The following is a 13,697-nucleotide window of genomic DNA, read 5'->3' on the forward strand; positions in this document are numbered from 1 at the left end:
TTTAAGAAAGGACACAGACAAACACCATTAAAGATTTTTAAAAAAAAAATTAAAACATGCTTAAAACATTAGCATTTGTTGGTCTTAAATATGCTTTCTTTGTATCTCTCCCATGGGATCCAGGGAACTAGGCAAAGGAAGCTCTGGCTCTTTTCTTACTTCCCCAGGGGACCAGGAGGGGGAGGAGCCTCAGCAAACAGAAGGAAGAAAGGCTTGGCTCAGTAGCTCTACTGTGCAATTGAGAGAGCCTGGCAAAGCAAGCTCTGCCTCCCCCCCTTCCTCCCCAAGGGAGGAGCCTCAGCCAATGAAGAAAATAGAGGTTTTGCTCTGTAGCTCCTGTGCAATTGAGCAAGTCTTGCAAAGCAAGCTGTTATGCAGAAGGAAGGAAGAGAGAAGGAGAAAGCAGCAGATGACAGCTCATGGGTCTCGTTCGGCCCCCAGGCCACATATTTGACACCCCTGCCTAGATTAATAGCCTTTTATCATAGAAAAATGCTTTACCCACTAAATTGTGGGCTTCCCTGCACTTTTTCCAACTCTGGAAAATCTTGAGTTTTTTAGATGTGGTGACCACTATATGCAGTGGCCACACTACATGTAGACACAAGAGCACTATAATATGGTCTGCTTTATTTTCAGTCCTTTCCTTATAACCCCAACACAGTGTGTCTTTTTCATCAGTGCTCTAAGATAAGTTAATCTTTTAGTTGAGCTATCATCTGCAAGTCAAAGAGGATACTAGTTCAGACTCATCAGCATATATTTAAATCTAAGGGATTTTTTGTTCTAATGTGTTTCACCCTTGCACTTGTATTGAACCTTGTTTATGGTGGTGTTGCCCACTCACCAGATTTGGAGGTATCCTCTTGGCACTCTTCACAATCACCTTTGGTTTTCATGATCCTGAATAAATTGGTGTCATCTGCAAGACTGGCCACTATACCACTTATCCCATTTCTGATGAGTTATGAACAAATACTAACCCTTGTGGGAACCCATTGCTTACTTCCTTCATTGTGAGCGTTGTACTCTTATTCCCACTCTACACTTTCTGTTTTTTTAATCCATAAATAGACTAGCCCAATATTATATTCATCAGAACAAAAAAAGAACTTGCAGATCTTTGAGGGAAAAAGAGAATATAATTTTCTTTTAGTAGCCTGATTACCAGGGAGTATAATTTTTGAAAAATGCAACATCTGCTATGTACAGTCATATTGATCACTGTATGGTTTAAATGAAGACTGTTATCTATTTTGTTTTTCTCCTAGGAAGACATTACAGCTTGCTCGGCAGCTTACAGACAGGGCTGTAGAAGCACAAGCTTGTTACAGCCTTGGAAATACGTATACGTTACTTCAAGATTATGAAAAGGCTATAGATTATCACCTAAAGCACCTGGCAATTGCTGAGGAATTAAATGACAGGTGATATTTTCAAAGTACTGTGTATTAAAATAAGATGGCTACTTTTTTTGTAGATAAAATTAAGATCGTGTAGTAGAAAGTCTTACTCATGTAGTACGGGATTGAGATTTCATTTTAACAGTAGGTGCTTAGACTGCTTTTTAAAGTCCCTTACGTTTCAGCAGTAGCTTGTCTTCTGACAAGGTGTCTACTGTGTAAGAAAGCAAAGATAACTTCGGGGGCTCTGAGTATAATTATTTGTACAGCTCTTTTAATCCTGTCTGAAATTCCTGTATTATGATGGCCAGATTTGTTTGTGCTAGGATTTAATTTTTACTTTGAATTCTACATTAATGAAATTTTGTACATATTTTAAGTGGGATACAATCTGATCTTTTAAAAAATCTTTTTACAGTACAATCCAACACAGTTCAGTCTAAGCCAATTTCAGTCAATTGGAGTAATTTTATATAGGATTGCACTGTTAATGTGAACCAGTGCATTAATTACATAGCTTGTATCTTGTGGATCTGCTTTTATGCAATTTAAAAATAACTTTTGGAGTGAAACTTACAGATCTTGTCTGTGAAGTTGGTAAAGTATATATGAGCTGGATCTCACAAAACTGTCTTATGTTCTATGTTTTTACAATGTAATGGTGGAGAGTTTTTACACCATGAAGAGCTAATTTTTACCTTATTTTAGTGGCAAAGGAGTCATGGCAGCAGAGCTGATTCCCATGAGACACTGGTGACTTAGGAGGTTGCTTGAGAGGGCTTGCCAGTAAACTGACTTAACCATGTCAGAATTGCCCTTGCTGGGAGCTGGGGTACTGCTGTGGAAAGTAGCTACTAATGTAGCATGGGAAGCAGACACATAGCAGCAGCTCACATACTGCAAAGGGAGGAAATAGGTCCTTCCTGTTTAATGCAAAATTAGAAAACTGACCTTTGGAGTGTAAATACATGTCACACTCTTGAACTATGTTTCAGAATTGGTGAAGGAAGAGCATGCTGGAGTTTAGGGAATGCATACACAGCACTGGGCAACCACGACCAAGCAATGCATTATGCAGAAAAACATTTGGATATTTCAAGAGAGGTATATGCGCATATTTTTAATTACTGGCTTTTCCTGCAAGAAAATTCATTGAAAGAGAAAATTAATGTATGCATGTCTTTGAAATGTGGCCACAAATAATGTTAGAAAGGTTTTAATTTGCTTACAGTGGAATGAGAAATGGAGAACACAGGGATGCCCAGATATATTCTCTTGTTTCAGCGAGAAGCTTCCAGTAGACTGTGTTCCACATATGCACATAATACAGAAGCAAATCTAAATTGAAAGTTGACTTCTAGATGTGACTGATAATACCATTGATTCACAGGCTAATGGCACAGCGTTGCAAGCTTATCAGATACCTGTTGTAAGAAACTGAAAGCAAACAGTCATTGTAGGGATTGGGAATGTTTTACTTTCCATTTTCTTCAGGATCTGTTGTCACCATTGGATTTAGAGTCATGTTATGGTTTCGTAACACTTAAGATGCTGAATATATTATTTCAGTTTCTGTAGTCTGTCTCATTGAACCTGAGACTTGGATGTTTATGGATTGTGAATGTGTTAATTATTCAGTCATTAAACAAACCATTTTTTTTGTTGCAGGTGGGAGACAAAACTGGAGAACTAACAGCTCAGCTTAATCTCTCCGATCTTCAGATGGTGCTTGGTTTAAGTTACAGCACAAACAGTTCAATGATGACAGAAAACCATGTTTTAGATAATAGTTTAAATGGTGAGCAGTGCTTCCATAATTTTGATTAGTGGATTTGTTCCTTCAGGATTTAAAGTTTTAGTTCATTAATTTCTGGTGTTGCTGGATCTGTGTTCTTTTTGCAAGGACAGGATACTTGTCTTTAAGCTAAAAACTTTACTTTTTCAATTCATACAAGTAAACACACATGTAATCATAATTTAGGACAAAAATGGTGTTAGGTTACAGATTAGACCATTTGTGGAAGGTTTGCGTTGTGGGTGTTTGGCAATCTCAATATTAGTAAAAAGTAGAATTTACACATCACTTGTAGTGTTTTAAAAGACATTTGTATCCGATCCTCTAAAAACTGTCATTCTCAAGGTGGCTTCTATCAGACATTAGCAACATTAAAATACAAATATCACTAGGACCAAGCATAAAACCATGATAATTAAAACACTCAGGTAATTTTGAATTAGGATTAAAATTTTAAAATGGGATGTAGGTAAAGTCCAGGAAATGGTGGGGAAAAAATAATCAAAATGTTTCGTGAATAGGAATGGGGTTTTTTGCCTGGTGCCTGACTTTAAGAACCTTAGGCCAAAGCACTTCAGTGTGGGAAAGGAGTTTCAAGATTGTGGAGCTACAGCTAAAAAGGTCTTGCCTCTTGTTCATCCACTTTGCTTTTGTAGATGACAGTACACAGCAGTTTTTTGAAGCCCATTTTAACTGAATGGCAGGCTTATATAGGAGTGGGCAAACCTTCAATACTCTAGTCTCAAGCTGTTTAGGCCATTGTGGGCAATAACTTAATTAAAATCAAAACATGAGAAACTGCTTGTTCTGCATTTTGAAGACATTTCCCTTAGTGCATTTTGGCATAACAGGTGCTCAGAGAATCTTAAAATGATATTTTAATAAATGCATCTAGATAGCCACGTATCATGGATTTATATATTTTACATACTAATGCAATTGTTGCTTTAGGCTGTAATAAAATGTTAAGGAAAACGGTTTGATGATCAAATCTCTTCAACATTTTAAAGAATTGCTCTCAATTAATTAATCTCAGTGCAGTGGTAAACCTTTGATTATAAAAGATTACAGTAAACCTGAAAACTTACCTGAATGCTTTGAAAAGTGTGTCTGTGTGTTTTGAAATTAAAACACTTTTGGTATTGATACTCTACCAGATTAAGCAGTACTTTGATTTGTTTTCAAAGGCCCTAGACCCCGGGTTGGACGTCGCCATAGTATGGAAAACATGGAACTTATGAAACTAACACCAGAAAAGGTTAGTGAATTATACATTTGTTTATACTTATTAATATGCCACCCTAGATTATAACAAAATAGCTGCTTCCTAAGAGTCATTTGACATATAGACTATTTCCTTATCAATAAATATGCCTGGTTTACTCTTAAGAAAGACAAATCACTGTTGATTAAATCTTTATATAATCAACAGGAGCATTACACAGCTGTAAGAGTGGCATTTCAAATAAATCTATAGTCTGATATAAAGAGGAAATTGTTCTAAGACTGCATTTTGAGCAGCATAAGACTGAGCAGCGTAACCAACGTTAAGCAAAGTAACTGCTAAAGAGAAACAAATTCTCACTTTTCTACTGCTTTCAATCTTGTACTTTCATTTTTGGAATCGAATATGCCACGTCCACCAAAAATGTTGATCTTAACCCAGCTCTTACATTAGTACACATAATTTATGCATTTACCAGCATATCATTTGCATTTTCCCAGTGGTAACTACTGTTGTGCTTTTAAAATATTTAATAATAGTTACACCCCCCCCCCCCGTAGTGATTTTGCTTTTTCTATCTGAGCAGAGTGGTGCTAGCATTTCTTTGTGTGTGTTTCCAGGTAGGATGCAATAATTCCACACATGGAGCAAGTTTAGGGAAGTGCCTTTACCACTTTCTTTCCCCTTCTGCATCTCTCTATGTTGAGGGTTGTGGGACCTTGGAACAGTATGGCATGCAGCACAGGTGGCAAGAAAGAAACTGCTCTCCTCCCTGCATGAGCAGAGCACCTTCAACAAACAGGGCTAAAGCTCAGGCGGGTGCAAGATTTCTGCTAATTTCCCCATTATTCCTTTTACCATGCTCCTGCATGGTAATACTGTAATACTAGCATAATAGGAAACACAGTGTATTGGATATTGACCAACCAATGTAACAACAACTGTTGTAAATAAAAATCAGTTATTTAAACACTATTAATAAAGCCCATTGTAGGAAGAAATACAATGGGCCCTAGAAAAATATTTGGGAGGGGAGGTGACAGGAAGATAGGCAAACAGAATGAAAGAAAAGAGACAGAGAATGGAAGGGAAAAGATGAGGACAAAAGAGTGAAAGGTCCTTTCTCCATTCAGCTTTGCTCCAGATCTACTGAGCACTGAATCTGCCTGCTACAAACTTGCATCATTCAAGATACTTCTACATTTAAAAATTTGCTCACTTTTTGTGGAATTTTACTTCTATATTTGAAAAAGAAGGAAGTCCCAGGCAAGGACCCCTGCCCCCCATGCAGCAGTGCACACGTGCCACCTCTTTTGCCTGCCCAGAACCCAGGCAGGTGAAGGGAGCAGCAGGGTGCCATCTCCACCACCTCTTTCACCTGCCTGGGGTGCTAGGGAGCACCAGACCAGCACCTACCCCAAGCCCCCCACCCACAGGGAGAGCAGGCATGGAAGGAGGGCTGGGCGGGCTCTGGCTGAGCTGGGCCTGTGCAGTGCACTCTCAGAAGTGTTCTTCTCAGTCACGTTCTGAGAGGCTGTGATGATGCCCTGCCTGGCTACTTTTGCCTTGAAGGTGAAAGCAGCTGGGTGGGGCACATTCCCCTCCGATGTCTCCTGGGCACTCCATTATTCCCTATGGAAACCAATTCTTATAGGGTATAATGGAAAATTGATCTATAAGTATCTGAGGCTCTAAGGGAGTTGTTTTTTGAAGTAGAGGCACCAAATTTGCAGCATAGCATCCATTGCCTCTCCTCAAAACACCCTTCAAGTTTCAAAAAGATTAGAGCCAAGGGATCCAATTCTACAAGCCCCAAAAAGGTGCCCCTATTCTTCATTATATCCAATGGAGGGAAGGCATTTAAAAGGTGTGCAGTCCCTTTAAATGTGATGGCCAGAAATCCCTTTGGTGTTCAGTGATGCTTGTCACAACCTTGCTCCTAGTTCCACCCCCGAAGTCCCCAGATATTTCTTGAATTGGACCTGGCAACCCTAATTGAAAGTGCATTATTTAGTGTGTGCGATTGCACCCAGAATGAAATAAAAAGACAGAAAGACAGAGATACAGAGAAAAAATGAGAGAACAGAAGGGAGGCAGAAAAAAAGGCGGGGGGGGGAGTAATGAGAGAAACAAAATTGAGAAGGAAGACAGAATGAAGGAAAAAGACAGAGAGGAATGAATTAAGTGAGAGTTATGTTAAAGTTTGGGAGAAAGGAATAAATAAAGGGAAAAGAAGGCAGGGAGACAGAAGTGACAGGAAGGTAGACAGTCATTAGAAGCCTGCCTTTCACCCCCTCCCACTTGCAGATGGGGGATAGCGAAAGGGAGCCTTCAAATGGCTTCCTGCCTCTCAAAGCAAGCAGCCCACTATGGCCTAATTTGAATAGAAAGAGTGAAGACTATTTGCAGGTGGAAAAGGGTCTTGAGTATAGAGAGTCTGTTTCTCTGTTGCTGAAGTGCCCTTCCCTCTGTTGTGACGGAACATTCCTTTTCTGTCAGTTAAAAAGATTTAACTATTTGTCATAGTTTGCTTCAGTGTATATCATTATTAAATGATGTTCAATGTTACTTAAGCAAGTAAGTGTGCCACATGATGTTAGTTCACACTGGATTTAACTACAGACTGTGCTGTAAATGAAGAGGTGGAATCTTGCTCCATAAGGAGGATTTTCTGGCATATTTATAAATAGAAATATATATATATACACACATACATACCCCTCACCTCTCAAATAGTGGGGGGCGAGTGCAACTTTGGCATGGATTGTTAATTGGAGTGCTAATCTTAAAGGGAGTGTTAATCTTAGACAATAAACAGCTTTCTAGGTTTAATACAAATGGTGGCAGCGTTGGGTTTTTTGGTGGGGGAGATGGACTGAGGAGAGGCAGTAGTGATCAGTAAGGCTCCAGGAGAACCTTTCAGCAGAGTATGATCTCCCTCAGAGGTCAAAGGCTGACTAATGGAGTTCTGGCGTGACAGGGCTGGCAGTAGGCGAGTCAGAGAGGCTACCCAATGATGGGGGGAGTGGTGAGAGAGTGCAAGGCCACTCCTTTGGTTGCCACATCTTCCAATAAAAATTGAGAGGTGTGCCAACGCTTTGGGCTTTTATTATATGTATGATAGAAAGCAAGCCACCTTGAAAACAAGATATTGACATAAATTTTCAGGACACAATAAGTTCACATCACTAGTTCATTTATGTAGAAAAATTCAAAAGGACTGTTCATTGAAGCAGCTGTTCCTGTGCTGGTGAACTGAGCAAACAATATGAATTCCAGAACAACTAATACACTTGATGTTCAACACTTGAAGCTGTACCATGCAAATTCAAGTCAGAAGATTAAATATCCACCAGACTAACACGTTTCCTAGGTAAACATCGCATTTCCAATCTTCATCAGGGTGCCCAAACATGCTTAACATAAGAGCAGCAAAGAATAAATGTCAGATGTTTGAGAGCTGAAAAGAGGTGGAAAGAAAGCAACTTTAATGCATTCTCCACTAGCTTGTCTTGGAGAAGTGATTTAAAGAGACAAATGCCTTCTTCAAGCCGGACAATAGCTTGAGAGCCACACGGTATGTGTGAAAGTGCCACGTGGCTCCTGAGCCACAGTCTGGCCACCCCAGTCTAAATTTTGCATATAAACAATTTTATTAGTAACATATGGTAGCAAAACTATATCTACAACTTATAAAAGCTTAAAATAAAAGAAAAAACTTTCTACCCCATATCTTACTTTTCCCCCACTCCTCCCCCCGTTACTTGACCCCCACCAGTGTTATTAAAGAAAGTAAATATTAAAGGTACCCTTAACTGGTAAAGAAAAAACCCCAGAAGTTATATTCTTATTTTAAAAACCTTAATCATTATCAAAGATAGTCCAATGTCCTTTTATTTTCCACTTTTTCTACGTATCTTCTGAATTTCTTCCACTCCAACTTAAAAAGTTCCAAATCATAGTCTCTTAGTTTTCTTGTTAATTTGTCCATTTCACTCCACCCCCGTCTAAATTTTAAACTGATTTGGAGCTTCACAGAGTCTCAACAGGAACACACCACTTCCCTGTTCCATTGAGCAAAATGTTTCATACCCGAAAAGGGTTGGCAGTAATTTGTGTCAAATACTTGTTTTCTATAGTTAAGATATTTTTGTAGTTAGATATTTTTGTTATATTAAGTCATTTGGAGGCTTCTGCTGTCATTTATTTGTGTAATAAATGTTTAGTAAAAGTATACAGACAAAATAATTGAATTGCATAATTTATTTAATATTCTTGGATAAGTTTATTACACAGTGCTTAAAATTAATTTTTATTTATCACAGTGGTATACTATAATAGCTAGAGTTAATGTTGTAGTGAAAGAAAAGTGACATATGGGGAGTGCTGGGTCCTGCTGTTGAAATCCAGGAATCTACTACTCCTAGAAATAATACTATTCAAGGGGTGCATCCTAAGTAAGTTGGAATGATGAATGGCTAGTTTGTACTGTAATATTCTAAATTGTTTTTTTATCTCATATGCAAAATCTCTGGAGAAGTGGTTTTACTAGAAATTAAATGTCAAAAGTAAATGTGTCATTATAACTTAGAAACATTCTATGGCAGTACAGACAATTTAAGGCATGTCAGAAGTGATAACAAGTACAATATGATATATGGTAGCATTGGTTGGATGCGATGCTCTAACCTGGAGCCCAGTTTAGGATTTACAAAAAATAGTCGTGTTGCTCTAGGTTAGGATTTGTTTTCCAGGCAAACTTTCTGCAAAGCCGGAACCTCCAACAGTGTGAAGAAAGTCATCAGGATAGAAGCAGCCACTTTGTGGTGCAAAACTCAAAGCAGACAATTTCTGCAGAACAGTCAAAAAGTCTTTGGGTAGTTTAAGGTGTATTGTTCCTTGCTTTCTAGGTTCAGGACTGGAACAGTGAAATTCTGGCCAAACAGAAACCACTACTTCCCAAACCTTCAGCAAAACTGCACTTTGTAAATCGATTAAAAGGCAAAAAATATAAAAACATCACTTCTTCTAAAGTTCTCCAGGATGCTAGTAATTCTATTGACCACCGGCTTCTGAGTTCTCAGAAGGTATTTGTAGAGCAGTATTCATTCATAAAAATCCAGGTGTGTTGGCCTGAAGCAATAGAACAAAGTTGGAGTCCAGTAGCACCTTTAAGATCAACAAAGTTTTATTCAGAATGTAAGCTTTCATATGCATGTATACTACTTCAGACAATGGAATGAGGTACAGTGAGCAGAGCTACATGTTGGTGGCAGCAGTTAAGAATGCAAAGAATCATGTTAGTATTCATGTTGAAGTTTGAAGTTTTTAGTATTCTTTATATCGTCTTGGAATTATATTGGTTTTACTGATTTGACTGAATTGTCCAAGTCAGTTTATTTTTAAAATGTCAGTAATGTGATAATTAATCGTCAGACTTAAGGCTAGCTACTAAGCATATGTATCAGACGGAAATTCTCATAATATTTAGTGTATGTAGGATTACATGACCTGTAGGTCTGGTTGATGGTGCTAATTTCCTTGGTTGCCTTTTCACTTAAGGGCTTCAATGCCTCTTCTCTATTTGTTTCTACAATGCAGATTATTTTGTCCAGACAATTTTGTACTTTAGAAATGGCTACTGGTAGGCTACATTTGTCTTGCATTTTTTTGTTTGTTTAACCTTTTAGAAAAACACTGATGTGCCTGGAGATGAAGGGTTCTTTGATTTGCTAAGCAGATTTCAAAGCAACAGAATGGATGATCAGCGGTACTGTTTTCAGGACAGGAACAGACTGACAGCTACAGAATCTTCTACTCCATCAAGAACAATGAAAAAGTGTAATTAATTTTAAGTTTTGTGGTCTGGGTGATTAGAATGAAATCTGAAACTGTTGAAAGTAGTACAAATAGCATAATCTGTTATTTTGTCCTTTTCACTCTGCAGCCTTTTCGGCTTCCATGGTGTCACCCCACACGGATGAATTTCTAGACCTACTAGCTAGCTCTCAGAGCCGACGTCTAGACGATCAGCGAGCCAGTGCCAGCAATTTACCAGGGCTTCGGCTTAATCAGCATAATAGTCAGTCAGTCCTTGGCCACTTGATGGCCAGTGGTAACAGCGAACCAGATGATGACTTCTTTGACATCTTAATAAAATGTCAGGTAGATTTCTGCTCTGTGTGGTACTGCTTGCTGAAACTGCCACAAAAAATAGATGTTTGGTGGTACATTACAATATCTGGCTTTGGAAGAGTAGCTCCTTAAAGATTGAGAACTGACAGTCTATTTAAGATTAATTATTCTGTCTAAGGAACAGCTTATAAATAGATCAGTAGCAGAGACTCTCAATGCCATTATAAGAAGAGTTATGCCCTTCCAAGTCCAATGGGTTTAGAAGGGTATAATTATGAAGTATCTCCACCATACAAAGGATGTGGTGACAAAGATAGTGTAAGCAAATGACAAATAGTTGAACTCAAAGAACTGGAGGCACTGTCTGAATGAGAAGCTACCAAAAACTGTGACACCCTAGTACATTTACTTGAGCTAAGAAAACGGTTTCAACACATAGCTTGGCTCCGGCATAATTTTCAAACTACCCTTCAGAATCATGGATGTTGTATACTCGTTTTATTGACACAGCTGTCCACTTTTACTCATAAAATCACCAGCCTCAGCTCTTCAGGTAGTACAATACACAGTATCGAAGAAAGAACAGATAGAGAAGCTTGCCTTTAAGAGGAATGTACATTTATTCAGAATTAGTTTAATTACCTAAGAGTACAGAGGGTTGATGGGTTTTGGGTTTTTTTGCAGAAAATAGCGCATGTTTTTTGACAAGATGGTCAGTGGGGTGTGAAGGTGGTTTGGAGGGCCTTGCAGATTATAGGCTGATGGTACTACTGTTAGTGTAAATCAGGCTTTATCTAAATAAAGAACTCTGATTCCTCAAGGACAAAATACTAGGGAAGCTAAAGAATCTTTCCATGACTTAGCCAACATTATTGATCTCAAGGCCAGAATCCCTATGATAAAACCTAGAGGAAGGAGACAATGTTTAAAATATAGCCAGGAAATTTTTCTGAATTTATATTTTGAATTACTTTAAACTAAATTGTTTTTCTTGTGCCATATTTTTGGAGCAAAAAAGTTAGTGAACAAAAAGAAAAGTCTGGATAGAAAAAAATAAAAATTGCATACCTGAAATAAGCAGTTCAGTGTTCTTGTAATGCATACAGAGTTGTAGTTAACTGAGGGAGATGTTTAAATATCTGAAAGTGCAGAAACCAATGAATTTGTGTCCTAGTTTACAATCTGAATGAATTGCATACTTTATTTTCTACCTTATATGCTTTGCATAGATTGAAAAAGAAAGAGTAGGAAATAAGCTACATCCTACAACAGTAGAGAGGGTAAATCATGTTATGAGAAAATACTGGTTAAGGAGTGTTACCTCATGGCATGGCAACAGGTATGTGTCAGAAAATGTGATTCAAAACTTCTGTTCTTTAGTCTTTCTGTTCAATACAGTTTTAAAATTTAAACATATAGGCAGTACATGCCTTCTTTGAAAATGGTTGTGTTCCTTACACACAATACACCTCCAGTTATTCTAAGAGTTCACTTGTATGCTCCGAGTCACATGAGCAGTGGATATCTGATCCATATGCCTTACATTAAATATCTGGGTGGGGAGAATATTAAACTGTACATACAGATTTTCCAGCTAGAATCTCAGAATTAGCACCACCGTGTTAAACTGACAAAAAAAAGCTAATTGGCTACCATTATAAACAGGTAATGCTATCTTTTCTGATATGTATATCCGCTATATCATTTTCATAAAAGCAAAACCTTGAAGTTATATTTAAAATTTTCTAAGAATATTTGTTGTTCTGATATCTAAGTAGCAATCAAATTCTGCATGTTTGTTATACCTTTAAATGCTGTTAATTCAGTGAGGTTCAAAAGCACATATAATCCTGGGGCTGGACTTCTGGAGTAGCTTTTCCTGTCCAGCCAGAACAGCAAAGGAAGTTAGATGAAATGCAGTAAAGCCCCTTTTCTTGAACTTGTTCTGTGGTTTTACAGGATCCAACCTATACCCCAGAAGTCCATACTGAAGTAGTCCAAACCTGTGGATTTCCATTAGTTAAAACAATTCCATTCTGATGGATTGTGGCTATAACACTTCTGCCAAAAGCTCTAGGTTTGCATAGATTTAAATGTTGAGGAAAGGGTGGAGATTGAACTAACAATATAGCAATTAAATTGTTTTAACTAAGCCTTGCATTTTCAGGGCTCTAGACTGGATGATCAGAGATGTGCACCACCACCAACTGTCACAAAAGGACCAACTGTACCTGATGAGGATTTCTTCAGCCTTATCTTGAGATCCCAGGAAAAGCGAATGGATGAACAGAGAGTCTTTCTACCTTCCAGTTTAAAGAGACCAAGTTCTAGCTAATGGACTTCTTGCAAAGCACATTGCAGAACAAAACATCAGGGGATTAGTACTGTAACACAAAACATCTTTTTTTTTATTTTATATACAGAAAACGGATGCCTTTCAAGAAAAAAAATGTAAATTTGCAATGTTCAAATGCTGTGTAAATTCACATAACAAATGGTACAGTTGTTGCTGCCAGTGCTTGAAATTCTGTGTCTAATAAATGTAAAAAAGCTGTATAGGAGCACCATTTTTGTTTTATTAATGATTGTAGTGCTTGAGGTACAACATGGCACACCTTGTGAAATTTTTCAGCTAAAATTGTGATTACGTAGGAAATTGTAGTTTGATATCAATGTGTTTTCTAACTTCTACTGTATAAAACGTCTTAATCATAACAGTACTGTTTTTTTAAAAAAAACTCGGTAAAATAAATTTTAATTACAGCCTAGACCAGCTTTTTCTGTTGTAATTTAAGAGCAGGCAGAAAACTGATTTTATGTTAATGGTGCAAAATCTAAGGCTTCAATCCAAAGAATAGTCTGCTGAGGGAATATCAAGTTTAGATTGCAAACTCCAAAAATGTAGTCTTAGTCATGTTCTCCCTGATGAAACCTCGTATCTTTAGCATTAGCAACAGCCATTGGAAGTGCACTCCCCTCCCTCCCATGTCTCAGCTGACTTTTCTCACCCTGGTTAACACAGTTTCAGGTGGGTAGCCATTGGAAGTGCACTCCCCCCCTCCCATGTCTCAGCCGACTTTTCTGATCTTGGTTAATGCAGTTTCAGGTGGGTAGCCATGTTGAGCAGAAGCAGAAAACC

General features: G+C 38.0%; 1 protein-coding gene across 5 annotated transcripts in view; it reads left to right on the forward strand.

Annotated features, from left to right (window-relative positions):
• Window positions 1-13,326, forward strand: part of GPSM2 (G protein signaling modulator 2) — a 50,002-nt gene extending 36,676 nt beyond the window's left edge. For all 5 annotated transcript variants that reach the window (XM_060232318.1, XM_060232319.1, XM_060232320.1 and 2 more), the window contains 8 exons: window positions 1,272-1,427; window positions 2,399-2,507; window positions 3,072-3,201; window positions 4,386-4,456; window positions 9,334-9,510; window positions 10,114-10,264; window positions 10,371-10,588; window positions 12,726-13,326. In XM_060232318.1, the coding sequence (XP_060088301.1) occupies window positions 1,272-1,427; window positions 2,399-2,507; window positions 3,072-3,201; window positions 4,386-4,456; window positions 9,334-9,510; window positions 10,114-10,264; window positions 10,371-10,588; window positions 12,726-12,893 (1,180 nt within the window). In that variant the 3' untranslated portion in view covers window positions 12,894-13,326. The remainder of the gene's footprint in view (window positions 1-1,271; window positions 1,428-2,398; window positions 2,508-3,071; window positions 3,202-4,385; window positions 4,457-9,333; window positions 9,511-10,113; window positions 10,265-10,370; window positions 10,589-12,725) is intronic.
• The last annotated feature ends 371 nt before the right edge of the window (window positions 13,327-13,697 follow it).

Source organism: Heteronotia binoei, chromosome 2 (genome assembly GCF_032191835.1).
Source record: "Heteronotia binoei isolate CCM8104 ecotype False Entrance Well chromosome 2, APGP_CSIRO_Hbin_v1, whole genome shotgun sequence".
In the NCBI taxonomy this organism is placed as follows: Eukaryota; Metazoa; Chordata; class Lepidosauria; order Squamata; family Gekkonidae; genus Heteronotia; species Heteronotia binoei.